The sequence below is a fragment of the Odontesthes bonariensis genome, chromosome 6 (assembly GCF_027942865.1).
Source record: "Odontesthes bonariensis isolate fOdoBon6 chromosome 6, fOdoBon6.hap1, whole genome shotgun sequence".
NCBI classification, from domain to species: Eukaryota; Metazoa; Chordata; class Actinopteri; order Atheriniformes; family Atherinopsidae; genus Odontesthes; species Odontesthes bonariensis.
The window spans coordinates 16,974,784-17,002,344 of NC_134511.1; the positions used below are offsets into that span (position 1 = coordinate 16,974,784).

The window sequence follows — 27,561 nt, forward strand, 5'->3', positions numbered from 1 at the left end:
ACACTATCTCTGTGATGTTGAGATCTTTGTCCTGTGGGAGCTACCTAATCTGTTGCAGTCGGCTGCAGATATTCTTTGTAGATTTGGCAGTTTTGGGTCATTGTCTTTAAGGAGAATTCATTTGGGAATGCACAGATCATTTTGTCTGATGTGTAAGAATCTACCGGTACTCCATTTTCAGAAATCATACTCCAAATCTGCATGGAGACTCTATCATATTTCACAGTTGCTTCCCTTATGAAACTCTGCAGCCCTGTTAGATTAAAGTAATTGAGATTTTTTGACTCCTCGGTCCAGAGCATTGGCTTTGGCACTTTTTTTTTTAGCTGTAAATCCTACAAAAAAAAAACACCACCTCTGCCAGATTTCAGTGTATTGTAGATAAGAGTTAAATGCCAATGGTGCTACTGGACATTTTGCATCTTGAGAGGGATGTATTTTCCTCAACCTTCCATGATTTGGCACCTGATTACTCCAAATAAATAAATGAATGAATAAACAAAACTGTGATTTCCTCAGCTTTTACCACAGCTAACCCTAGCACACAAATTCTCTTTTAGCTTTAGCAAATTATTTTGCCTCAGGCAATACCTTATGTCATGAGTGATTTGCATTGCACCTGTTTTGTGTAGTTGTTTAAGCATATTTTAAACTTTTCTTTCTCGAATAAACTTTTGTCGTTCAAAAATCAAACAAGACACTTTCCAACAGTGTACAAATGAGCCTCTTTTCACAAAGTGACGTCTGATGCCAAACATAAATAGCAACATGTGGCACTGCACCTGAAATATATATATTTTCGATGGTTTAAACACCACTTTGGGCAAAGTATCACGGTGCTGCAACGTCCTGTTATGCGTTTAAAAACCTTGCGCTCTCGCCCTGCTTTTTAAAGGGAACTACAAAGACCACAATGCACTGCAGTGGCACAGTCTTTATCATGACACATCTTCAACATAAGGAAAAGCTTCCTCTGTGGGAGCGTTTTATATGTTAACCTTGGGGAAAGGGTGACTCTTTTCTTCTTTTTTTTTTTTTAGCATTTTGAGAAACGAACAGTTCCTAGTCTTGGCAACGAGAGATTTCCGGCTACTAAATGTGTGCCATATATTATCCACAACTAGCTTTGAGGCTCAGGAGCTTGCTGAAAGAGAGCTTCAGGAGCTAGTGTCAGCTAACGCAGCTAGCTGAACAGACAAAATCTGTACCACTGGGGTCATATATGCACCAAAGACAGCAGCTAATAGGAGTTACTGTTGATGGTACATTTTCAGAATATGTCACAGAGTAGCAACACAAGGTAAGTAGCCAATTAGTTTGTCTATTATTGTCGTGTTATTTTGTGTCTTACAAGTAACGGAGGGCTAGCTAAACTTGATAGCTAAGTTAGCCTCATAATTTGAGGAATTAAAACCCATGTACTTTATGTGTGAAATATCCGCTTTAAACTTGGGTGACATTTTGCGTTTTTTTCAGATAAGGAAATTGGTGACACAGTATTCGCCACATATGTCGTCAATTGCTATGTTTTAATTTGCTGGCGTGTGAAACGTTATCACGTGAGGTGCCACAACACAGGAAACATAAGTTGACCCTTATTTTCACAAACATATCTTTAATTAAATCTCTAAATGCTTCGTTTATGTGGCGTTCATGTTGAAGGCCCACGTTGACTCTGGTGTACTTGTTTTCCCACTTTAAACGATGTGTTGTGTTGTATTATTGACACAACTAAATGACTCCAGTCCTCGCTAGCTTTTAGCGAATTCATTTCCATTGTACCCTGTGCTCAAAGGTGTGCTTGTGTGTATTAGCAATGTAATATGAGTTTATGGCGTTTTATGTACGTGTGGTAGTTTCTTCGAAATACCAACACGACAGTTCAGTGGACAAACACTGTAACCAAGCAAAGTGGACTAACCGGGCTTGCAGTAATGAAAACAGGTGTAACCTGCGCTATTGTGACCAACCTGTTTCACCTTTTACCTACCTGCTCTTCACCCTTTCGATTGTAGCCTTTTTTATTATTATTACTGTGAGCGTTTATGTGCGGCCCTCCCACTGTAATATCACCTGCTGTGGTTACTTCATACTCTACAAAGAAGTATTTGCCTTCAAAGCTACTTCAGTAGGTTTCCTCATAATAACAACAGTCATTTTGCTTTGCTCAAACCCCTGCGTATTTTGAGGAGAAGCTGCTCACGGTGCCAACAGTTTTTGCCCTCTCACTTGCACAACATCAGCTAACGCAGCATAACCTTGCTTAGCCAAAATCTCCTCCTTTAAAGCATCCTGAGAGCCCTCCTTTATTTACCTCAGTAGTTTCTACTCATCCTGGTGATCGTTCAATTCCTGTCAACATGGGCCAGTTAATCTGTAATCAAGCTGTAATTTTCTCTGTATTTTAAGGAAAGAGCCCTTGATTTTAACCTCTAAATCAGAGCATGCATAACAAATGCATGCATTTTAAATGAAGGGGTAGGTCAATAGGATCAAACGAGCTGTGATGCAACTATGCCTTGTTCAGCTGAGTGTTTTCTTAAAGACCTGTTTATTTTTTGCGGTTGCTCTCAGTAATTTAAGTGCATCAAAGTTCTATTAAAAGCTTTATTGAATACGATTGAAGCACTGTCTGTATTGTTGCAGAATTAGTTTAACAACACTTAAAGCCCTCTTTGTGCAATATGCTGCAACAAACAGCCCTCAGAACATTTGCCAATTCTTACTGGCTGGTAAATTATGAGAAAATCTGAGAAAAGTTGAAATGTGCAGTAACATTATTCATGATGAAAATGACCATATGAACATGAGTAATGAACAAATGTCTGTCCTTCTTTTCTAAACCTCTTATATCAAAACTTGCTTTTTTTGCATGCTTAGTGTGAATAGATGGCAAATTTAGGTAGTAAATATTTTCTTATTCACTGCAGCACAGGCAGCCTTTGGTTACACCTTTTTCACATGTTCATATTATGGTGATGATCAAAACGTGATTTATCGTTCAGCATTAATTTCCTACTTGAAACATTACAAGTGCTGAGTATTAGGAAAAAGTCAATTTGATTCTTACAGAAACTCTCCACCTTGTCCTTGCATCTCTCCTTTCTCTTCCTAACAGTAAAGCAGGGAAACGGGTGTGAATTTACAAGCTACTAAGATGAACACATCCCTCTCATGGTTTTCCATGAATCTCACCTGGAGTTTGAGGGCTTTGTGAAAAGAGGAGCGAGGAGGAAGAAACACTTGTAGTCATGAATCTCCATCAAGTCCTTACAGGGGCTGTCAACCCTGGGGACAACTGTTTCTCTGTTGGGAACGTCAACAATGTGCCTTTCACGGTAAGATATTTCAAGCTCTGGAAATATTTCCCTCCCAGCGGTGTAGATGCTCTGATTCTTAGAGGGTGGCCAAACGGATTTGTCACAAAGCTGAATGGAGTTCTGTTCATTGTACTGCACTCATGCAAATCTGTTGCATTCATGCAAACAAAACAAAAATATGTTTTATAATTAGCATTGCAAATAAATCACAAGCTCTCTCTACTGCCTAAACCCTGATGTGATTCTTTTGGTGGGGGGGGCAAAGACTTTGTTTACATGTCTAAACAAAAGAACCATCACATCTCGATGATTTTACACTGTCTTATCTTAAATAAAACTCAAAAAGAGGTACTCCTCCCTTATGTTCTCTAGGTCCTCTTTTGAGTGAGGTTCAGTCACTGTGAATCACTGCTCATATGAGGATCTACTTTTGAGAACCATGGAAATAGAGCAGATAAATCTAATCTTGTCTGCTTTTACAGAGCTGCCATATGCTGGTATGTGTGAAACATTGACACTGTTTCTGGGACAAGTGCAGATCAAGTGACCCTTCTTACAATTCTCTCTGGATGAAATCAAGTGTCATGTTTATCTTCTCACTATCTCTCCCTCTCATGATAGGCCTATGCATCAGGTTGTGACGTGGTGATTTTGGGCAGTAATTTTGAGCGGCTGCAGATCATCCCAGGGGCCAAACATGGCAACATCCAGGTCGGCTGTGTCGACTGCTCACCTCAGGGTGGACAGGTAAGAATAATTGAATGCTGCTTCTTCCCGTTGGGTCCCCAGGCTGCAGACTGTAGGGTTTTTGGTATAATATGCTGGTTTTGTGCACTAACAACACAGGGTATTTGTTGAATATTGATTGGGTACATTAATAATGTAATATTATTCAATATACTGTAGTATTCAATATGTAATATGATTCTTGAGACATGGAATCCTGGATGATGATGGCTTTTCCCTCTATTCTCTGTTCATTTTAAAGACAACACAGCATAATCAGTAAAGATGATGATGACACTCCACTTTGATGTTGGAAAATATCTGATCTTGAGTTTAATCTGAAATAGAAGGGGGCACAAAACTGGCACCATAAAACACACTTCTCCACTAACTTCCCTTTTATTGTTATGGACACTAAACTGGGACTGGTGGAATGTGTTTTCAGCCAGTAAAAAAAGTTTAGTTTACAGTTTGTATTTAGTTAAAATGTCAAAAACTTTGGGTTCTCATATAGATTAATTGGGACTGTTTTGCACAGTGTCTCAGTGACGAGCTCGGTTGCCCTCTGGAAGTGTTTGGTATCTTGTGTTCTTTTGGGTACAGCGCCACCTATCATACCGGGGTATGACATGCTTTGTGCCAATGATTCCATATATACTTGCATAATTGCCCTTGCTCAAATAAGGAGCATAATCCTGCCACATCTGCATAAGCTTGATAATAAAGCTTAATCAGCTTTATAAGTATGCATGTTTGAACTGGGGAGAATAGCTGTATTAAAGAGCAAACAGGCCTAATATAGTTTAAATGAACAAAAAAGGAACAGCCAGTGTTTTACTGCTCCCCTCGTGATGTTTAATCCAATTCTCTTTGGTCAGAAGTACCCACACATGCCTCCAGCATGGTCTAGCATCTGTTTAAGAATGCAGAGTTGGTATGCTTGACATTTCCACTTTGTTACCCTCTGCTTACTGTGATATTTGCAATGCCATTAGTTCAAATAGGACATCCTATTTGTTCATTCTTTAAGGGTTGTTGCACTATAGACACATTTGGCAAGCTTTAATGACCCACTGCTTTGAAATGTGTTTTCCAAATTCATGGTTTGGAAGGGATAATTAGTTATGATGACAGAATAATGCTTTACTTTGAGACATTCCTACAAGGGTTTGCATCAGGTCTCATATCTCTTTGGAAATCAAAACAAATGCCAGTAATTATTGTTATCTCGCTTTACATTAAACAGTGACTGAACAAGTTGTCAGTCAAGCTTTAAGATATCTGTTGTAATATTCCTGCAGCATGATACAATTGCAAAATTTGACTTGCGGATTTATGATAATTACCCCAAAGAAATGTTGTTATATAATCATTTCTACTTGCTACTTAAAGAGTTGTCCAATATTTCTTCGATATTTTTGAAGACGTGCTTTGTCTACAGTAAAACTTCTTTTACAGACGTGTGGCTTTCTGCTAGAATTTAGTTAAATGTGAAATGTGTTTAAATACGAATACAGACAGCTGACCTTCATATAAATCATGCATTTTTCTATGTCTGAGCTTTTTGTCTAGAAGGATTTCATATGACTGCTGATCTGTGTGTGCACAATTACACACATGCATGTGATTCACTCCTCTAACAGTCGGCATGTTATTTACCCCATTTAAAAACATTTTTTATTTACCGTCGTAGATATTTCAACCATTTGCGCCATGAAACATTTTTAGTGGGAATCTCTTGAACACGTAACCTTGACTAATACAGAAATGTAAACTCTGCATATAGTAGACAGAACAGTGTTTTTTTTTTTTTTTTTTTTTTTTAACACAAGAATAGTTCTTAAGCTACTAAAAAAAAAAAGACAAAAACTTGACGTTTACGTTTTCAACTGTATTTTAACATATCAATGACAATTGGTACAACTACATTTACAGTTTTGTCTTTTTCCTTCTGTCAGAAAACATGTCCCAACATTTACTACGTTTCTCTTTTTCTGCTGACAGATTGCAGCTTCCTATGGAAGCATTGTGTGTGTGTTCGAGCCTGTTCAGCATCCAGATCAAAAAGACGGATCATTGTCTGTAAGTAACGCACACACACACACACACACACGCACACACACACAGGAAATTAGTATAATTCTGGCAATTATTGTTATTACTCAATGTTTGTTACTGCTATATAGTGTGCAAAGATGTTTGCAAAGTCAGAGCTGAGCAGCCCCTTGGTTATTAGAGAAATCAAAGTAACGGCAGAGAATTTTAGGAATTTTACACCGTCTTGAACACAGCCCCTTGCCTCTGTAATTGCTGAAGTTCCGTATTATTGCGCCGCTCTCGATGTGGACAGGTCACATGTGACTCACATGAAAGCAGCTGCTAGTTCTTGTTCTTGTTTTGCAATTGTTGCCATTGGTATAGTGCTTGAATATTCGGCTAAAAGAAATTCTGAATGTGAAATGTCTGAACTTTTTCAAATATTAAAATCTATGTTTTGTTCATATGTTATTTTGTGCAGAAATTGAGCTGCCAGTGGCAGAAGACTGGGCAGTTTGTGTTAGAGTCTATGGTACGCAACTTGGCCTGGCACCCGACAGGTACTTTGATGCATAGCTTTGTCTTAACACAAACATGTCAACAATTACAGCAAGCATTGGATTTTTCTTTGAAATATAGTTTGGAAATCTGTTTAGCAGTAAATAGACAGTTAATTTTGGATTTGATGACAACCTGTACAACTTGTGTGTACAGACAGCACTCTCTTAACGGGCTCAAGTAGTCTCCAGTTGTGGTGTAATGAGAATGGTGGAAAAGATGACAGCGAAGAAAGAGGAAAGCAGGCAGAAATGACCATACGAGACTCTAATTCTGCCTGGAGGTGCATCTGGAAGAGCAAGTAAGAATAAAGATGTACAAAATTCTTACACGATGGTACCTTTTTACTGTCATTTTATTGTTGCAATGTAAGTACTTTAATGTATTTTTTTCTTTTTCTTTTTTTTAAGTATATCTGATGTTTCATTATCACTTCTATATAATATGCTTTTTTTTTTTTTTTTTTTTTTTTTTAATTTCATTTATTCAGCTGAATGTATACTGCTGGCTTGAAAAATGTGTTTCAACATACTTTATTCATTTTTAATGGTTACTATGGCTTGTACATTTTTCTTCTGAGAGGTAAAAGCAAGCTTATTAAAATGTGAGAGTTTCTTTCTTTCTTTGTTCTTTGTGTTAGGACTGCCTCTCCGGTCAGTTTCATGAAGTTCTCTCCTGATGGGGAATTCTTTGCAACTGCTGGACATGTAAGAGGCTAAACCTGTTGCTAAACCTGTTTGTAACTGGTGTCTAAGATGTCTCATTGTTTGTTCAAACAATTACCTCCAGTGTAATTGGTAACTGATCTGTAGCTGCTGACATGTAGTGGTAGTTTATTTTTCTTTTAATTCTAGAAATAACACCCTATGGCTATTACTAATAATAGCAGATCCTGCATCACAGTAATTATGTTCCTTTTTCGGTCTCTCCATCTAAGGATGATTGCCTGGTAAAGGTGTGGTACAGCACCAGTAAGTGGAAATCATCTGCTGCCAGACTCTTCACACTTCCAGAAGCCAGTACTAGTGTCCAGGGAGAGCTGGTCTTTTCCTTTGTGTACCTTGCCCATCCCCGCTCTGTTACTGGTTTCTCTTGGAGAAAGACTAGCAAGTACATGCCACGGTAAGAACACTTTCATTGCTGCCTTTGTGTAGCCATGGGTAATTTTAACATAATCTTATACAACTGCACACAACAATAAGGAAAGCGCCAGTAAAGTAATGCTTTCTAATATTTCACCACATTCTTAGGGTGGCTCTACAATTGTGACCATTTCTCTGTTTGGCTTGGTTTTAAGGTGCTGTTTACACATACCCGGGTATTTTGATAAACGCATATTTTCTAACCTTCGTTTGCAAAAAAAACTAGGTGCACACAACCCCTAGCCTGATTAACATAGACTTTCAAATCTCTTCGAGATTCTGGTCTGACCAAGACCATAACGAATACGATTCGAAATGGCCTGTTCAACCCGCCTCCCTCGGGTTGCTACTGGTTGAGGCCAGAAAAGGCTGTGCCTAAGCTTAAGCCAATCACACCACTCTTTCCTCTGACGTATGATTTAGCTACCAGCGGGGCTAACTGGTAGATTAAACTCTTACCAAAGCCAGTAGGGAGCAAGGCGAAAACGTCTTTCCTGTCAAGAAATGATTCAAGGGCTGTTCCTTGCTCGATTTTTAACGAGAATCTCCCGTCGAACACTTTCATTACAGCATCTACAGCAGTGTCAAAAGCTTGACGCTGCTCCATGTTGATATTGAATGAAGCGCTTCCGTGTACAATCCATGGGTTGAGTGGCAGTTCAACCACGTCACTACCTTGAACACGCCTCTACCCTGGGCCGTTGGCGCTGCTCAAAGTTGATTGCTTCCCGACAAAGTGGGTGGAGTTCCCATTTTTTCGGGAACTCGAATCCACCTGAATGAGCAGTTTGCCTGAGTAAGTGTAGCAGAGCCGAAGGTGTTGCGTCACTGCGAGGGCGGAGCCTGGGTACACAGCCCCGTTTAAAAAAAAAAAAAAAACACGTCTACATTGATCCGCATAAATACGCTATCAAGAGCTGTTAAATTACGCCAAGCCTGACGGTGGCAGTGTTAGAACAATGAGAATTCCACACAAGCCAATCAGAAGCCTAATAGAGAACCGCGGACAGGAAGAACTTCCGGATCCTTTTCAAGAAGAAAATATGGCGCCAGGCTCATGTGTGTGGACTGATAGAGAGACTGAGCTACTTTTACACGTTGCGCTGGACTATAAAACTGCTAAAGCCGTGAAAAATGTCTTTGTTGTTCAATACATTGTATGACTGTAATTTTCAAAATCACACAAGCGAGTATAGCTCTCAACAACAGAAATGCTGCTAGTACCTCCATGCTTGCCAGATAAACAATGGACGGAGAGAATGGCGTTTTCACGCTAGCATCCTGCCAACATGGCGGATAGGGGCGGGGCTCTGTACTATGACGACAACTCCTCATTCCATTCCCAAAACTCCGTTTTTGTCTCTTTCAACCAGTTTACACACAAACGCTAAACGGAGTTTTTAAAAAATCTCCACTTTTGCCGAAGTATTTTTTTAGCTTCGTTTTCGGAGGAAAAAACTCCGTTTGTGTATAAACGAAAGGCACAAACGAAGGGAAAGGTCTTCGTTTATCAAAATACCCGGGTATGTGTAAACAGCACCTAAAGCTCTTTGCAGGTTTAATAAGTAGTCTTATCTCTTTTGCTGTTAACTGAAACGCACAATGTATTATTTGATTGTAGCTGGATAAACATGCAGCATGTAACTGCACTGCTAATCTGATATGACCTGTGTTTGTACTGTGCTGTATCAGATTTAACATGTAGGAATATAATATGGGAAATAACTTCAGGGAGATTACATAGTGGTTTGAAAATAACTGAATGTCTTACTTGCTGGCTTCTTTTATTAGTGGCTATTACCGTATACTTTTGAAACGAATGGGAGTTGTAATTTGGCTTTTACTGCTGTTGAGGATCAGGTAATAATCAGATGCAATAGTAAAACAACACTTGCACAGCAATATTCTGACTTTTGACCTCTAAATAAGACAATATTCTGTGTACATGAGTTGCAGATAGGATGTTGCACCCATATTCTCATTTGTATCTTATAGAGCGTGGTCCAATAATGACTCATGCCTACATTGCTTGCCTCTTTGCCATTTTTATGTTTTTTTCCTTATCAAAACCGAAGTTGTATCCACATCTGCCAAAACAAAACTTTGCTCCATTCTCTCCCTAGTCCTGTTCGCCCCCCCTACCTGCTGTTGATTTTAGTAAATTAATGATTAACATGGTTACTAAAAAGTTCAGTACTGTCCAGCAGACATCAGTGTCATCTCATGGCTGTTCCATTCCTTCCTCTCCTCCTTTCTCCTAATAGAGGTGCAGTCTGCAATGTTCTGCTCACCTGCTGTAAGGACAGCGTCTGCCGGCTCTGGGCAGAGACGCTGTTGCCTGGTGACAGCCTCCTCTCTGGTCACCATAACAACCACACTTTTGGCCAAAACAGTGAAACAGCCAGACACTCTGCCTCCTCTTGGAAAAAAAACTGCAATGGGAAGACACAAGGAACAACATTGCAAGACGTAAGCAACTCTGAAAGGTTTTTTGCCTGTAATAAAAGGTGGCCAACTAATGTAGGTACACTTTATTAAAGTGAATCCAGTCAAATACATTTTTCCTTTCTAGATCTAGAGATTGTAGGTGACCGCCAAACCACTGTAGGCCCTTAAAACACTACCACCATAACTAAAGACAGTTTGGACATTTCATAGGGTTATGGGTCTTACTGGCCCTCACAGAGCTCAGGCCACATGATATTAAAAGAAAAATAGGTATGCAAAATTCTCTGTTGTAGCCTGTTGTAGTCTGGAAGAATAGTTGTGTGGAATTATTCTTTACTAATCTCAAACTTGGATTGAATTTTATATTGGTCTGTTTTTGTAGATGTTCAAGTCTTGCGCTGCAAGTCTTTGTACGTTACACATGCAGAACAGAACAAACTTGTGCTTTACAACAGCTTGAAAATAATAGAATAAATTAGAAGAGCCTCATTATTGTGTTGATATGCGTTTTAAGTTGATCTCTACATATCCGCCATAGAAGGGAGCGAGCGGAAAACAGCCTTCAGGTCAGCAGAAAGACAGCCACCAGCACAAACACGTGCTAACTCGAATAGCAGCAGCGACTGCTCCGCATGTCCGTACACTGTCTCACCAGCTGATGATCCAGGTGGAAAATCTCTGCTGAAAGTCTGGAGCAAATGTACATTTGAGCTCTCACATGCCACCCCTCCAGGACATCACTAAAACATGTTAGAACCCTGGTGTATGAGTGAAAGTGGCTTTGTAGTACATAGCCCAATACAAATGAGGTTCAAACTGTCCTTTAAATATTTCACTCTGTAACTTGGCTACTCTTCAGCGATGGCTCTGCTTTGTAAAAAAAAAAAAAAAAAAAAAAAAAAAAAAAGGCCTTTAACTTGGATACTTTTTAAAACATGAGGAATATTAGGTTAAGTACCCATCCCCAAAAGAAAAAACTGTATGCCAGACAAAAGAAAAATATAAAAAGTTGTTCATTTATATGAAGTGTTTCACTTTTAAAGTCCGGCCCATGATAAAATGATTAAGTTGTCATTGTTTCACTCTGAAATGGGTACCAGGGTGAACTGAGGTGTCTTACTTACTTGGCTTATGTGTTTTATAAAAGTCTTTAAATTTTTCAAAACTAGTGCAAGACTTGTAAAATATGAGATAAACAAACATACTTATGTAAGTAGAATGTATGCATTTGGGGCACAACAACTGTTGATAAATTTCAAGTTGCAGATTGGAAAAGTTTAACTTGGTTTGTCAATATTTTCTTCACAGTTCAATTTTCAAGAATCATGGCATTCCTCCTCCTATCGTGATGTTCCCCAGCCCTCCCTGACCGGCTGCCTGCCTCATCAGAATCGTCACTCTAACCACAAGCGGAGCAGCAGTGGGATGCCCCACGCTAATGCCCTCTGCCACTTCCACATTGCTGCCAGCATCAACCCTGCCACAGGTTAGACTCACTTTTTTTTATCAGTGTCTTACTTATTGCCAAATGCTTAAAATTTTATGACGAATTTGAAGCTGTGAGATTTCACAAGTGGACAGATACAGTATGTTATTTTATTTGGACTGTCTGAATGAAAAGGTCTGGAGGTCAGTGGGCTTCAATGCTGTTTTTCTTGCTGCAAAAAACCTCAGTTAATTTTTATAGATTGCCAGGGGTTGTTTATTTAACATCCCAGTAACCTTCTTTTACGCTCAGGGCTGCACAGAGTAGCTATGAACATCTTGTTTTCTTTCTGCTTTTTGTGGGGCAGCTTAATTTGACCTGAATCTGGGCAAAATCTTGTAGGTTGTTCCTGCCTTGAGGGCGAGGAGTCCTGTAGGATTGTATTTGTATGCTTGAATGAAGTCGAACTGTAGAAAACTACAAATCATATTTACATTCATGAAAGTTAATTTGCTCGAACAGATGTGGTTTTTATCCTGCATTTCTGCAGCTGTTCTTTGCCTTGTAATTTGTTTTTTCATCTAATTACTTTTGAATTAAATTTTCACAGACATTCCTCTGCTGCCTTCCATTTCCTCTTTGAGTGCTGTGGATGATGATGAACCTGGGGGTCCTTTTATTGTCCACTGGCTCAACAACAAAGAGCTTAATTTCACTTTGGCCATGGAAGTCTTCCTGCAGCAGCTTAGAGGCACTTTAGAGCAACAGAATGAATGCTCCAGTGGAGGTACAGAAAAGGGTTGGTTTTTTTTCAAGCATTAGCATTTCCTGTACATATGAAACTGGAACAACACTGTCAACACAACACATGCTGTTCGGTTACCATGGTTTGTAATTATTTTCTAGAGCCTGATGATGAAGATAACTTTGAAGAAGATAACAGTAGCAGGCCAAGTGACCTCCAAGGGTTTGAAGGAATGGAGCTTTCTCTTGCTGCTGTGGAGCACCAGGTGGACGTTTTGTTAGAGGATTGGAATAAAGGGGCTGATATGCTGTTCAGTATACATCCCATGGATGGCTCATTGTTGGTCTGGAATGTGGACTGGTTAGATGAATACCACCCAGGCATGTTCAGGCAAGCTCAGGTATGTTACTGTTGGTGCAGTTTGTATATACAATCAAACATTGTGAATTAGCAAATTTATTCTAATGTATTGTTAAAAGTGTATCGTTAATAATGATGGATTGATTTTTTTTTTTTTTTTTTTTTTTCAGTACAAACATGAATAACTTTTTTCATATATTACACCAGTGAAAACTTTTAAGACTCCTGCTCATTCAAAATGAATGGAAAGTGCTTCTGTTCAATTATGTTTTGTCTTCGTATTCAATCCAAAAGCAATTTTACTCATTTTTATTAGGAGTGAAAATGATGAGAACTACATGGCAATGTAGCGCATTTAGTTAAGCAAGGCACATTAAAGGGTCTCAGGTTTCAATGTCGTTCAGATTGATAGTACCAGGCTCCTTAGATTTGTTAGGCTCGGCAGAATCTTGGTATTGTAAATGGCAGAAGTATCGACAAACATTTCTTACAAATATGAAGTAGCTAGTGAAGAATACTGCATCACTTGAGTTACAATTTCTGTCGTTCTGTCCCAGTTTTGTTGCAGTTTTGCATGCACATTTTGATTGAAAATTAGAAGAATTTTGGCCTTTTTTTATTTTCAGTTAACCATCCTGTAAAAGTTCATGATTTTATGTGTTATTTGTGTTGTCGCAATATTTATATGGCAACTAAGCGTTGCAGGACTTGAGTTGTTCTTATGACTTCATCTGATTTATGAGTCTTTGTTACTTTTGAATGAATTCCTGTGATGTCTCCCTTTCTCTCTCAGGTGTCATTTGTGTCCCGTATCCCAGTAGCGTTTCCTACAGGTGATGCAATCTCCCTGAGCCACAGTGTGGTTATGTACGCCTGCAACAAGAACGTGGATTTGGCTATCCAACATGGCAGGCAGCGGCTGCCTGGAGGCTCATTGTCCCAAGCCAAATCTGCTCTAATAAGCTACAGAGGTCAAGGAAAAGCTGCCCCTGGCAGTAGTCTTCGACTCAGCATTTTTACCCCCAATGTACTTATGATCTCAAAACATGATGATGGCTCTCTAAATCAGTGGGCAGTCAGTTTCGCAGAGGACTCTGCTTTCTCCACCGTGCTCAGTGTTTCTCACAAGTCGCGCTACTGTGGCCATCGTTTCCACCTGAACGACTTGGCCTGTCACTCGGTACTCCCTCTCCTCCTCACCACCTCACACCACAATGCCTTGAGGACACCAGAGGCAGACAGCATCCTGGCTCCTCCGGAGGCCTTTTCCACTGGTGTCTCCTATTCCACATCTCTGCCTTGTGGATCACGGCCCAGCCGGGTGTCCTTGGGAGGAGTTTCTCAGGATCCCAATGCAATATATAGTGAGCTGATTTTATGGCGAGTGGATCCAGTTGGCCCACTGTCTCTGTCGGGTGGGGTCTCGGAGCTCGCTAGAATAAATTCTCTTCACGCATCGGCGTTTGCTAATGTGGCCTGGCTGCCCACGCTCATTCCCAGCAGCTGTCTTGGTGAGGAAAAATGTTATTCTTGGGACATTGCTGGGTCTTTTATCCTTTGTTTTTATTTGTTGACACACTGGGCCATCTTTACAAAGCACAGCTTGTTTTTCATTTCTCCTTTTGTTAACAAATTTACTTGGATTCACTAACAGGAAAATACAGTAAATGTTATTTGATTGTAATTGCCATGACCAAAAGAGACTAACCATTGGAAATTAAATCCATATGGATAACTTTCGGAGCTGTTTTTGATTCACTTTGCTCTTATTTGATGCAAATAAACCAATTGCAGTAAAAGCAACTAATTTCACCAAAAGTTTATAATGTAGGGTCCAATGTCAAAACGTGTAAAATTAGTATAAACATGTGCAAGTGGTATATATGACTTTTCTCATTCTTTGATGATTGCATACTTTTTACTGAAGTGTTAATTAATTATATTGTATCTCAATATTTTGTATAGATTATTTTCTTCTTTCTATCTTCAGGTATGTACTGTAATTCCCCCAGCGCCTGCTTTGTGGCAAGTGATGGCCAATCCCTCAGACTCTATCAGGCTGTCATTGAAGCCAAGAAGCTCCTGAGCGAGCTCTCCAATCCTGAGATATCAGTGAGTCGTCAAACAGGTTTTTCCATAAACTAAGAGTAAAGTTAACATTGCAATGGCAATATTTGTACACACCAGTGTCAGTTAAGGTGTTTTTTGTTTTTTTTTTTAAATTACAAAGTGCTGTACAGTACGGATCGACTTGATCATAATGAGTGACCCCTATGGAGTCCAACTCTGGTCAACAGAGAAACAAAAATCAATCCCTAAATCCATGCTCAAAGATCTACACACCAATGGCCATTGAGCTGCCATGCAAGGTGTTCACCTACCAGAGCAACTTGGGTTTCACGGTTATGCTCATGAACATACTGGCACATGGAAATTCTTAGGATTGATCCGCCAGCCTTCTTATTAATGGACAACCTGTTTTATTACCTGATCCACAGCTGCCACATACCTTACATTACATATTGCCTGCCTTTTAGCATACTGTTTGAACTTACACTAATTTGTAAACGCGTTCAGATGACACTTGTTTTTGTTGGTTTGCTTCACTTCAGAAATATGTTGGGGAAGTGTTCAACATTATCAGTCAGCAGTCCACTGCAAAACCAGGATGTATCATAGAGCTGGATGCTATTACTGACTTTGTAAGTATGCGTGAACCCCAAGAAAACAGAACTTTAATAATGTACCAAACTCAACTTGCTTTTGCCCTCTCTCACCTACCAATTCATCTAATAGCAGAAAGATTCTGACGATATCTTGTGAATTTTAACCTTAAAGTAAAAGTATTGCAGTTGCATATTTTAAAAGCCTTAGCTGAATTATTGACCATTCATAGCATGAAACATTCTGCAGTAGTCATGAGTGAAAGCTTAACCTCCATGAATAAACTAAATCTGATGTCGAGCAAGCATTCTTTCATCCCTTGAGCAGTTTGTGTGTTGCATATATGTTTGTGTGTGTGACATTAACCCAGCTTGTGTCTATGCGTCTGCATATTGTCACCACTGTAGATAAAATGTTAAGATGTGTAGTGTCTGCACCTGTTTTAGTTTAACACACGAGGCCGTTCTCTCCAGCAGGGGAAGGAGACCCAGCTCCTGCATGTCTTTGAGGAGGATCTCATCCTTGGGAACATGAGAACAGAGGACGCACAGAAAACCTCAGATTCTTCTATTAACGGTATGGACACACTTTTTAACGTAAATGTTTTTGTTTGAATAAACTTAAACTTCCACACTCAATTGATAATCTGTTTTTGTGTGTGTTTCCCCGCAGCCTCTAGTGAACCATCCTTCTCAGCACGTTTCTTTCTGGTGGTGGTAGAATTAACCCCAACAGGTCGCTCGCTACTCCACATGTGGCACCTCCATCTTGCTGCTCGACCTGTCACCATGGGTGGGTACTTTGGACAAGGAGTGCTTTGTTGCTGTACCATAAAGTCCTTTTTTAAAAAGAGAAAAGTATTCCATTATAATGTTTAATCCTTAGCTAGATTGATAAATTGCAGCCTAAAAAAAAGTTTAGTAACAAGAAACTGTAGCTTGTGAGGTTTGTGAGCTTTCTGTTAAATACTGAAATTTGTTGTTCTCTATTGACCTAATTTTTAAAGCTATTTTGAAATCCAAAATTCACTTCCATTTTGTAACTCTTTTCAAGTAGTTTTTTTTTTTTTTTTTGCTCTTAGTGAGAGATGTTCTTTACAGGGCAGTTTAAATATCACTAGTTCTGCTTTTTTTCACTTATTAAAAGCATCGATAAGGATTGCAGGCCCCAAATATCATTAAATCTGCTTTCACTGTTGCCAGATGGTGGTACAGCTACTGTATCCGTAGTCTGTCATAAAGTTGCATAGGAAAATTATTGATGTGGACCAAAACTTTGTCCAAGCCCTTCAAATTAACATTTGCTTTTGTTCTTTATGCCCCCAGATGAAACTACAACACAGAAGGAAACCACCATACCCTCTTCCATGAATAGCTCTCAGTTTATCTTTGACACACTCAGTTCTCCAGTTATTCAGCGGAATAAAACCTCCACTTCAAATCTGCGGAGCGCCTGTCGCCTCAGCCTCACAACACACAGGCTTTGCAGTCAAGAGATGGCTCTTCCGGCAGGAGTGGAAGCTATAAGTGTTACTCCCTCAGCAGGTGAGGGATAATGAGGACATACAATCGTATACAAAACACTTTTCTACTTGTTAATTAGACATTTACTGACATCCAAATACACTATGGTACCAATTTAATGTTTGGTACTTTGACCTAATATCTAAAAAGTCGTTGTTTCAGTTAGTGCAAGATTAAAGATGCTTAACTTAAGGTACTTTCTCAAATCTGTTAAGGCAGCTTCATTCAATTGTTCAGACATGGTGCCTTTTGCATTAATGTTCCCCAAAGCTTTATTCAGAGCCACCCACGAAAGAGCCTCTGTATTAATGCAATATTTTCCTTTCTCGTGACACTAAGTCATCATGGGGACAGTAAGAACATCAAGTTAGAGTCTCTTGAGTTGGAGTTTTACAACATGTCATGTCGCCCTGGTAATTGTTGTTGGCCTGACCAGAGCAGTCGTCGTGTAACACTTTTTGGTGGTGAATTATCAATAGAAAGATTGCTTTTTTTCATTTTAAAACTTGTAGAACAAGGGATGTGATGAAAATATTATCAGTTGGTTCTAAAATGCCTCATGATTGGTTTGTTTCTTCTCTGGGTTTTGATAAATGATCTGAACGTGATCTAGGTTTTACAAAGCACTTTACTGTGTGCTCGCCATTCACACAAACATTAATACAGTGCTGCTTATTATGACTTTGTACTCTATGAATGCAGGGCTTTATTCTCTACACTCACACAGTTTCCAACTCAAGAAAAACACAATCTTTTATTTCATCGGTGAGATGAAGCAAAGGTGGTGGTGACTTCCATGTCCTCACTACTGCCTTTGCTATTTGTCATGTGTTTCCAGCTTAATCTGACAGTGAGAAGAAGCTTCGGCTGCAGGTTCACCCAAACTGCAAGAAAAAAAAAAAAAAAAATGAACCTTCTTTTGCCATACTGTCTGTTAATGTTACTGGGAATTGATGTTGCCAAGTGTGGCCTGTTAAGAATGCCTTTTACTGAAAAGCTCTACCTCGCTCTTTCAGACTTAACTCTGGCACGTTCATTCACTGATGGATAGTTTAGATAGTCTCCTGCGTATCTATTACATAAAACTCTTAAAATTGTCCATAAATTTAGATGATTTCAAAAAAGGTTTAGCTGCATTACTTTAACGAGGATACAAGTTTAAGGAAAACTTGCTTGCCTAATACGTAATGTCACATCTCTTCTCAGGTCACTTGAGTGCGTCGTGTTCTCTACCAGCTGGCCGAGTGCCTTACCTCCTTGCTACTTCCTGTTCGGATGGTAAGGCGCGCTTCTGGAGATGTAATGTGGTGACAACAGAACCTTCCAGTACGGATAACTTGGTTTACCATTGGGAGGAGTGGCCTCTTCTGGTTGAGGAGAGACTTCCTAATAGCAGCGCTGTAAGTGTACCTGGTCGCCCCATCAAGGTGAGCTGCTGTCACACGGGACGGATTGCTGTTGCCTACAGGCTGACACCAAACTCGCCTATGAACTCAACACCTCATCCGAACTCTCTTGGACTGCCAACTTCTCCTCCTACCTTTGCATCCTCCCCATATGTATACAACAACACCCACCTGACCCCCACCCTGACTGTGCATCCCAGTCCAAATCACACTCTAAGTCCTAACCCAGCAAACACAAGAGAACCACCGGTTCACATCGACATCTTCCAGTGTGAGTCCACAGGTGGTACACAGTGGATTCTGGAGCAAACCATAGTTTTGGACAACGCGGATCCCACGGCTAACTCTGCTGCCAGAAACAGTAGAGCTGGAAGTGCAAATATTCCAAGTAATGTGGACTCCTATGTTCTTGACAAGAACTGTCCTGGGTCTCCATGTAAGAGCGTGGTTCACTTGGACTGGGTTTCCCAAGAGGATGGATCACACATTTTAACTGTTGGTATTGGGACAAAGATTTACATGTATGGCCGTCTATCTGGGAAGCCTCCTGATTTGGTTCTGTCTTCTGATGCCAGTAGAGACCAAAGTTTGTCTCGTCTGGTTCTGCTTCGATCAGTCAATCTGGTCTCATCCGTGGAAGGTTCATTACCTATCCCAGTCTCTCTCTCCTGGGTCCGAGATGGAATCTTGGTTGTGGGTATGGACTGCGAGATGCATGTCTACTCCCAGTGGCAGCCTCCGGTGCCTCCCAGACCTAATGTCACAGTTGTCCAAGATACAGATATTAGCAGTAGCATGTCTTCCATAACCTCAGCCGTCAGACAGTGCCAGGAGGAGGGTCTCAGTTCTGGGGCGCCCACATCTTTACTGGCCCTTCCCAAAAGGGCCCTAACAAGATCAATGATGAGCCTGGCTCAGAAACTCAGTGGAAAAAAGACAGTGTATGACCTGCCTGTAGAGATGGAAGATTCTGGGCTCTTTGAAGCAGCTCACCAACTCTTTCCCACTCTACCCCAGTATCATCCTGTACAGTTACTGGAGCTCATGGACCTAGGGAAGGTAAATTAGAGAAATTACTCAATTACAAAATACATCTACAATGCTATTTTAACAACAATGTTATCTGGGTTATTTTTTTGTTGTTGGAATATAGACTTTTCAAATTCCCCAAGGGCACTTTACACCCAGACACTGTAATTTATCTACACGGGGTGTGTATGTCACAGTACTGACTTTACGCCCAGCGAGAGGCAAAAAGATCAGTTTGTAGTGTGAGCTGTGTAGCAGTGTTTCTAACAGGCTGAGACTATTACTAAGGCAGCTAAGAGTTCTCATCAAAAGTACCACAAGCTCTCCACTGCATTTCATAAGGCCCCTAGCAAAAGACCCACTGAGTTTGAAGTGAATAGATTGTATGGTTGTCAAGAAAAGCAAACACATAGATTCCTTACTTTATTACTGAAATACTTGGAAAGCAATCAAAGAAATGGAGCATTTCTATTTATTTAAGCGTCTTTATCAGTTGATATATTTTTGTGATCTCTGTCGTGGTTATTTAACAAAGCGAGCAGTATGAAATGACTTCGGTTTGAAATGCCCATGTGTAATATAATTTGTCCATCTCAAGGTTCATCGTGCTAAAGCCATCCTCTCCCACCTGGTGAAATGCATTGCTGGGGAAATTGTGACACTTAAAGACAGTAACACCAATCCAGAGAAACGTGTGCGCTCTCGAACCATCAGTGTCGGAGGCAGCACAGCCAGGGACCAGAAGATATTCAGCAAAGCAGAGAGCTCAAACCCAGACTACACAGAGATAAGCTCCGTCCCTCCGCTGCCTTTGTACGCCCTCCTGGCAGCTGATGAGGATACACCACAACTTGGTGAGTATCCAACCTGTGTTTTTAAGTGGAGATAGTCGGCAGATAATAAAACTGTATTAAAAAGATCATTAGTACTTAATTAGTACTATTCATCTCTGCTATGAACTGGCAACAGTTTACCCTGCCTCTTGCACGATGGCAGTTTGAATGGGCTCTGCCCCCTCCCCATAAATATATCAGAATAATAAGTGTAATCCCAGTGTTTGGGATTCAAAGTGAAACAAGGAAAGCAGAAACATGTATACAGTAATGAAGGCTAAATAGCGTTCTTCGATAATTCAATTTGTTTTCTCACCTGCATAAAGAAATTTGTCTTCAGGCTTCTTATGAAATAGTCTCAGGACAGAGAGAAATTAAGCAAGGTGTCTCCCTACAGATAAAGGGGGCAGTGTGAGTGGAGATAGTGGGCACGGTTCCAGTCAGACTGATGCCTATGATGAGCTTTTTCATACACCAAACATAGTGGATCTGAATCCTCTGGCCAACGATCAGGAGGAAATGGGGAATAAGGTCAGTTTCTTTCACCTTCATTCGATACAATAGTGGAAGTGTGTGATAACACTTAAATCTCTTTTAGTATCTGGTCTTTAGCTCAGATGAGTATATTTTGGCCACTTATACATACTGTGTATACTGTTGCCACTAAGATGGAACTTTCAGACCTTTTAAATGTTAAATACAAATTTGATATTTTCATCCAAATATTGCTAAATTCTGCATATGTTTTGAATTTGAGTTGTTGTTTCGCATCAATCACTGCTTCTCTTTGTTGTTTAAACTGAATTCTAGACGGCCGTCTGTCTCTCTCCCCTTTTTAAAGGTTATAGACTTGTCCCAGTACAGTCCTACATACTTTGGTCCAGAACATGCCCAGGTTCTATCCAGCCACCTCCTCCACTCCAGTTTGCCTGGATTGACTCGAATGGAGCAGATGTCTCTCATGGCGCTGGCCGACACTATTGCCACCACAAGCACAGACCTCAAGGATAACCAGAGCAAGAACCAAGGTGGTTTACTACAGAGAACTAACATTTATATGGACTCTTTAAAATGATAGACATTTTGCACATAAGCTTCTATAGCAAAGTATGGCAATATGTGGAAAAGTGGTAAGAACTGGGTCTAATTCATTTAACAGGGGGAGAGACATTGGATGAGTGTGGTCTGAAGTTCTTGCTGGCTGTCAGACTCCATACCTTCCTCTCAACGTCCCTGCCTCCAGCACATAGAGCGCAGCTGCTACGGCAAGGTACAGCAGTGGTTTTTAATTGATTTTTTTTTTTTTTTTTACAGTGCATTTTATGTTGTGCTGAGTTATAACCACTAATTAATCAAAAGCCCCTCCGTTCACACACTGAGCTCTTGGAATTGGTATTGTAAGTTTCCACCTTGTTGCATAAAGTTCCATCTCCCTGCCCTCATTCAGACTCAGCTGTGATATTCATTTAGTCGTCAGGGCAATACCTTTAAAGATCCCTAAAGCTAAAAAGAGAGGGAATTATTGATGGGCTCAATTGAGAGTACTTGACTGCAGGTCTCATCAAGTGAAGTGAATAAGCCACACTATTCGTCATCTTTAACTACGGCAGTAAAGTTACCTTTGGGCAAACTCTGATGCCTCCAAAAAAAGGTCCAGCAGCATAACTATCAGTGGATCCACATTACTTAACCCCTCTTACACCCCTGTTTACCCAACCAAGCTAATGTCTTAATAGATCAAACAAGGAAAGCTAACTGTGTTAATGGTTCAACTATGAGTTACAGAGACTTACTTTCTTCATGTTTTTTTTTTTTTTTTCTTCTCTCTGCAGGCCTGTCAACTTGTCATTACGCCTGGGCTTTCCACTCTGAAGCTGAGGAGGAGCTGCTGAACATGCTGCCTGCCCTGCAGAAGAGAGAGCCCACCTGGCCTGAGCTGCGCTCTATGGGTGTGGGCTGGTGGCTGCGCAGCACTGACAAGCTGCGCAGGTGTATCGAGAAGGTAAGGCAATTACTCAATTGGCAATATATATCTGTACATATACACGTAATGTACAATCGAGTTGATTGTTAGTAAATTCATTTGATATTGGTAAGTGTTTAATGGTAATTTAGAAACACTAAATACCAAAGATCTTCCACCTCTACCTTATTTGAGGACGTGGCATTAATTTGAACTGTGGTTCTGACAAAGCTTAGCAAAGCACCACAGACTGGGTTTTCCCTGGGATTGTCCAGACAAAACTGCTGCAAAACGATTTTGAAGATGAACTTCAAAGTTCTACAAATAAAGGCATTTTGCGTGTAAGCCCAGTGTGCTTGCACTGATTGCCCAGTTTTTTTTAAAAAGAATCTTTTTAAGTGTTTGAAAGTACAGTTTTGCTGAGATTGCTTTTAAAATGCCTCATGATAGCAGAGTGAACTACTCCCTGAAATGACCCATCAAGCTACAACTTGTTTTTTTAGATAACACTGTATAGGCTGATAATGTCGATGTGTTAGTTGAAAGTATTGTTCCTCACTTTTTCTCAGGTTGCCAAGGCTTCTTTTCAGAGAAACAATGATCCTCTGGATGCGGCCATATTTTACCTGGCACTGAAAAAGAAGGCAGTGGTTTGGGGACTGTACAGGTTGGCAGAACTGACATGATTTTACACTTTGCCCTTGTACAAACTTAGTGTTGTCAGGTTCCTGAAGACCAGTAACTTTGATTCCATTTGAATTTCTTTCTCTCTAGGTCTCAGAAGAATGCAAAAATGACAGACTTTTTCCGCAACAACTTCAGCGAGGACAGGTGGAGGAAAGCAGCTCTGAAAAATGCGTTCTCTCTTTTGGGAAAGCAGCGGTTCCAGCATTCTGCAGCCTTTTTTCTTCTAGCTGGCTCCCTTAAGGATGCTGTTGAGGTAAGTGGAAAATAGACATGACAAAATGTTTCCCAGAAGGACTTGTTCCTTCCAGCTGCTGTGTCACTTCCCAGCCTGATAAAGTTAAACCAGGTTTTCAGTGTGAGTGAAGTGGTGATGTATTCATTCGCGTTCCCTCGGTGACATTGTAATTGAGCTTTTTTTTTTTTTCTCCTCATCATTTTTTATTCAATGGTAGGGGTTAATGGTATGGTAGAAAGCATAGAAAATGTCTTCACAAATTCAGGCTGCATATCCAGTTATTTCTATTGGGTGCGTGTGTTTTATTATTAAAACACCTCAGTATCTTCCCAAAGCGGCTTCCTTCTCTCAAGTTTTTAGCAGAATTTACAAAAGAATTGATGATGTTAGCAGTTGGCACTTGGGTGTTGCTGACATTCTTCCTGTGTGTTCATAAACCAGCTCGACCTCTTTCTTGTCAAAGCTTAGAAAAAGAGATGCACTTGATATTTGCATAGTGTTTTCTGTACTCTATACAAATAGTGTATGGCGGTTAGAAATGCCATCTATTGCTGCCATCTGTCAGGGTTACGCTAGGCCACGAAAATGTGCATTTATCAATATCAGGAGGGCTGGCAGAGAGGTCATCTTGATTGTTTAAGCTTTTATTTATCAAGGTTATTTCTACGTAGACGGTCCCTTAAGCACAGAGTCATATTAGTTCATCTGCATGAGTAACTGCAACCTCTCTAAGCATTTTATGGAAATGAGCGTCACCCGGGCGAAGGACTATCATTGACTTTGCTCGGTCTCAGTGGCTTGGAGGTAGTCTCATTGAAATGCACCTCACACCCTCTTAGCTGAGGGCATCCACAACAACTTTCAACTATCCACCCATTTGTTCTGTGAGCACATGCTTTTATTTATTTATTTGCATGTGTTTGCCTCTCTTGCATTCTAACAGAAAAGAAACAAAGGTTAGATTTGACCTTTTACTGGGTGACTCTGCATCTGGAATATATACGTTATATGTCCCGCTGAACCCTGTGCTAAAAGCAGAAACCATTTTCAAATGATTACTGATTGTGAGTGCCCATTTGTTTTCTCCTCCAGGTGTGTTTGGAGAAAATGCAGGACCTGCAGCTGGCACTGGTGATCTCTAGATTGTACGAGTCAGAGTTTGAGATGGCATCAACCTACAAAAAGATCCTCCAGAGACATGTTTTGGGTCAAGACAAACAGGTGAACAGTTTAATGTGTTTACATATACGTCATAGACACAAAATGTATCATTTGACCGCATAGCTTAGTTTCAATTCCTCATTTAATGAAAAACAGTTTTTCAGTTCATTTTCTGTATATTTTAGATTCCAGCCCATCCAGATCCTTTCCTCCGAAGCATAGCTCACTGGGTGCTGGAAGATTACAGCAGAGCACTGGACACTCTTATCGAGCAGCCTGCTAACTGCAAAACCTTGGGGTCCTCCGAGAGCAAATATGGCACCGGTAGGTCTCCTGCTAGTCTGAAATGTTATTTATGCTCTTTTTGGTTTGTTTTCTCCCCCATAAAGCATTGTTTATTTATTGGAAGTGTATTGATGATATATAATTCTGTTGCTCCCGAGTTCAAATTTCACATTTATTCCTAGTTTTTAGAGGCTCTCTATATACGTTGTGCTACTTAAAATGGATTGGAGAAGCAGACATGAGTACTAGTGGGAAAGCTAAGGGATGTACAGTTATGTATCAGGATCAAAACGTATGTCAGGATCAATTTAAGTGCAAACTATATGTAGAACATATGTTAAATCATACTGACTCAATGGCCCTCTGATGGGGAGGTGAAACTTTATTTCCAGCTCTTTTCAAAGCCAGTAATTTTGCCTCACACAACACATAAATAGTTAGTTTAATCTTTTACTTTATTTGTGTTATTGTGGGGTTTCTTTTGACAAATAGATAACCGACAAAAAAAGAGCAAAAAAAGACCTAAAAGAGCAGTTTAGTAGTTGACCAGCAATTTCCTTATTCTGTTAACAGAGTCCACTAGCTTTGAACAGCTTCAGTTCACTGTTGAAGAGGTTGGTCTTACAGCAATAAACCACACATTAAAAATTTACATTTACTTGTCCACAGCAGTACAGTGCTTGTCTTCTCTACTATTTCTCCTCTCTGGATTCTTCAAAATGGGGAGGTGCTGGATGCCATCTACTGTGTGTAATACACTGATAATGGAATACCTCATGCAACCCTACTGGGAGAAAAAAAAAAAATCCTTCAAGAATAAATGAAAGCCTGAACTTAATATGAACCCTTATTTGACTTAAAAGTAAACCAGTCGCAGATGAACATCATTGTGCTACATGTATTTTATTAACAATGATCTCAAGTCGCAGTTGGTATGCTTACAGAAGAAATAACGCTGACTTCTAGAAAGTTGAACATTTCTCTAATACTTCAAAGATGAATCTTCTCTCCTTTCTGTACGAGCTGTCATGGCCTTTGACATATTAGTCTTTGAATGAAAAAAGTAATTTTGACGCTTTACCTTCTTGCCCTACAGGCGTTCTCTAACCTTTTAACTGCTAGTGCTACGTTCAATGTGTATTTAAGTGACCACACAGTGCAGTTTGACAGAGCGCAAGTGCTTTTGAAGGTCCATGCATGAAGTTGCCTACACGTTAAACTTCTCCTTCTGTTCCATATCCAGTTATACAGCGCTTCCTTTTCAGGTATTTTCCTAAAGTAAGAACAGCAAGTTTCTGCAACTGTTCTAAGACATTTTTCTTGCCTCTGTTACAGGTTCGTCTTCATGTAATCCTGAGGTTTTCAACTTTTACATCTACCTCCGTACACACCCACTTCTCCTCCGGCGCCATTTTGGCTCCTCAGACAAGGCTAAAGTTGGTCTGACTGCTGAAGGTCGCAGGGCCGACTCCATTAGCCTCATGGAGAGAAGACTGTTTTTCACAGCTGCATATGCACACCTGCATGCTGGGTGCCCCATGCTCGCACTTGAAATCCTTTCCAAGATGCCCAAAGTCCACAAGCATTCAAAGCACTTTAACCAGGAGGACACTGGCATTGCAGCTGAACTCAGTGTTGGGAGTAGGAATGGACAAGCAACAGGCTGGTCTCCACCAGCTCTGAACGGCTACGAGTCAGATAGGAACAGCTTATCAAACAGCCGATCAGAATCAGTGCTAAGTTTTGATTGGAGCCAGCCGTCAGTGACCCTTCCAGATGAGCCCTTGGAGCTGAAGTGGGACAGTGACAAAGATGATGATGATAATAATAATGATGATGATGAAGAAGAGGGTGAGGATGAAGCAGAAACTAAAGACGGAAAAGCTGGTAGAAATGCAGACAACAGTGTGTTTCAGGACACACAGGATACCCTCTCGACAGTAATGGAAACCGGGACTAGTGAAGACGGCGACGACAGCAATGATTTCATTGCACCATCCGATGACATTTTGGTGGCTCAGCTTAAATTCACTGCTTGCCTGAAGATTATGACCAATGAGCTCCGGACACTGTCAACCGGGTACGAGCTGGACGGAGGGAAGCTGCGCTATCAGCTCTGCCAGTGGTTGGAAAAAGAGGTACAAACATCGACATTTCTATAGACTTCTTGGCCTCATTTTACATTTATTTCTTTGATTCAAATTTTGTTTGAATATTCCTCAACATCTGAAATTAGTCGGGTGTCAGTGTCAGTCCATATAAAACTAGGGATTTTCTGTCATGTAAAACGGTTAGAAACACTAAATACACTGAATTCGTAATCACAAACTCCTTTTTCATGAATTGAATTTATGAAAATAAATTCTTCTTTTCTTTTTTTTATTACCCAGGTGGTGGCTCTTCAGCATTGCTGCAGCTATACCCCTTGCCTGCCAGAGCTGTCTGTCCATGGTGATGCGCCTGCTTCTGGATCGGTGGAAGAGGAACAGGTGGGTGTTGCTACTTTACGTCCTTCTGCATTGAACAATGACGACAACAGAACAGTATCTAGGGACACAGAAAAGATGTTTTTTATTGTTTGGGGTAGAACACTGTCCAAGATTTCTGTTTTGTTTTTTATTTGATTTTAGCATAACATATTTGATTTTGTTCAGATATTCAGATAGCTTTGATTCAAATTAATTCTATCTTAATTGGGTTTGATTGGATTGAACCGGTTTGGATCATTACAGTCCCTTTTAGAATACTTTTGTTGGAATTGTTGCAAGCTGGATAACACAAACATAGTAAGAGTAATGGTTAAGATTTGTTCACGAAATGAATAAAGAATAAAATGTTTTTCAGCCTGGAAGCCCCCGTGGTGACAGCCAGAGGAAGAGGAGACACTGGCTGCAGAGTAATCAGCCTTTGCTGAGGATGTTTTTGAGCTACTGCAGCTTGCACGGCTCCCATGGCGGAGGTCTGGCTTCTGTACGCATGGAGCTCATATTGCTGCTTCAGGAGTCTCACCAGG

General features: G+C 40.3%; 1 protein-coding gene across 3 annotated transcripts in view; it reads left to right on the top strand.

Moving 5' to 3' along the window:
• The first annotated feature begins 932 nt into the window (after positions 1-932).
• The window catches only part of dmxl1 (Dmx like 1), a 57,469-nt gene continuing 30,840 nt past the window's right edge, over positions 933-27,561 (top strand). For 2 of the 3 annotated variants that reach the window (XM_075467655.1, XM_075467657.1), the window contains exons 1-31: positions 933-1,300; positions 3,119-3,338; positions 3,942-4,067; positions 6,051-6,128; positions 6,565-6,643; positions 6,798-6,942; positions 7,282-7,348; positions 7,579-7,763; positions 10,048-10,252; positions 11,540-11,717; positions 12,268-12,444; positions 12,564-12,802; positions 13,556-14,273; positions 14,753-14,874; positions 15,375-15,464; positions 15,900-16,002; positions 16,099-16,218; positions 16,752-16,970; positions 18,156-19,414; positions 19,983-20,238; positions 20,615-20,748; positions 21,059-21,245; positions 21,377-21,487; positions 22,050-22,219; positions 22,750-22,847; positions 22,955-23,120; positions 24,195-24,323; positions 24,449-24,587; positions 25,884-26,686; positions 26,939-27,037; positions 27,393-27,560. In XM_075467655.1, coding sequence (XP_075323770.1) covers positions 3,252-3,338; positions 3,942-4,067; positions 6,051-6,128; positions 6,565-6,643; positions 6,798-6,942; positions 7,282-7,348; positions 7,579-7,763; positions 10,048-10,252; positions 11,540-11,717; positions 12,268-12,444; positions 12,564-12,802; positions 13,556-14,273; positions 14,753-14,874; positions 15,375-15,464; positions 15,900-16,002; positions 16,099-16,218; positions 16,752-16,970; positions 18,156-19,414; positions 19,983-20,238; positions 20,615-20,748; positions 21,059-21,245; positions 21,377-21,487; positions 22,050-22,219; positions 22,750-22,847; positions 22,955-23,120; positions 24,195-24,323; positions 24,449-24,587; positions 25,884-26,686; positions 26,939-27,037; positions 27,393-27,560 — 6,657 coding nt within the window. In that variant the 5' untranslated portion in view covers positions 933-1,300; positions 3,119-3,251. The remainder of the gene's footprint in view (positions 1,301-3,118; positions 3,339-3,941; positions 4,068-6,050; positions 6,129-6,564; positions 6,644-6,797; positions 6,943-7,281; positions 7,349-7,578; positions 7,764-10,047; positions 10,253-11,539; positions 11,718-12,267; positions 12,445-12,563; positions 12,803-13,555; positions 14,274-14,752; positions 14,875-15,374; positions 15,465-15,899; positions 16,003-16,098; positions 16,219-16,751; positions 16,971-18,155; positions 19,415-19,982; positions 20,239-20,614; positions 20,749-21,058; positions 21,246-21,376; positions 21,488-22,049; positions 22,220-22,749; positions 22,848-22,954; positions 23,121-24,194; positions 24,324-24,448; positions 24,588-25,883; positions 26,687-26,938; positions 27,038-27,392; position 27,561) is intronic. The other variant, XM_075467656.1, reaches the window with a different exon arrangement.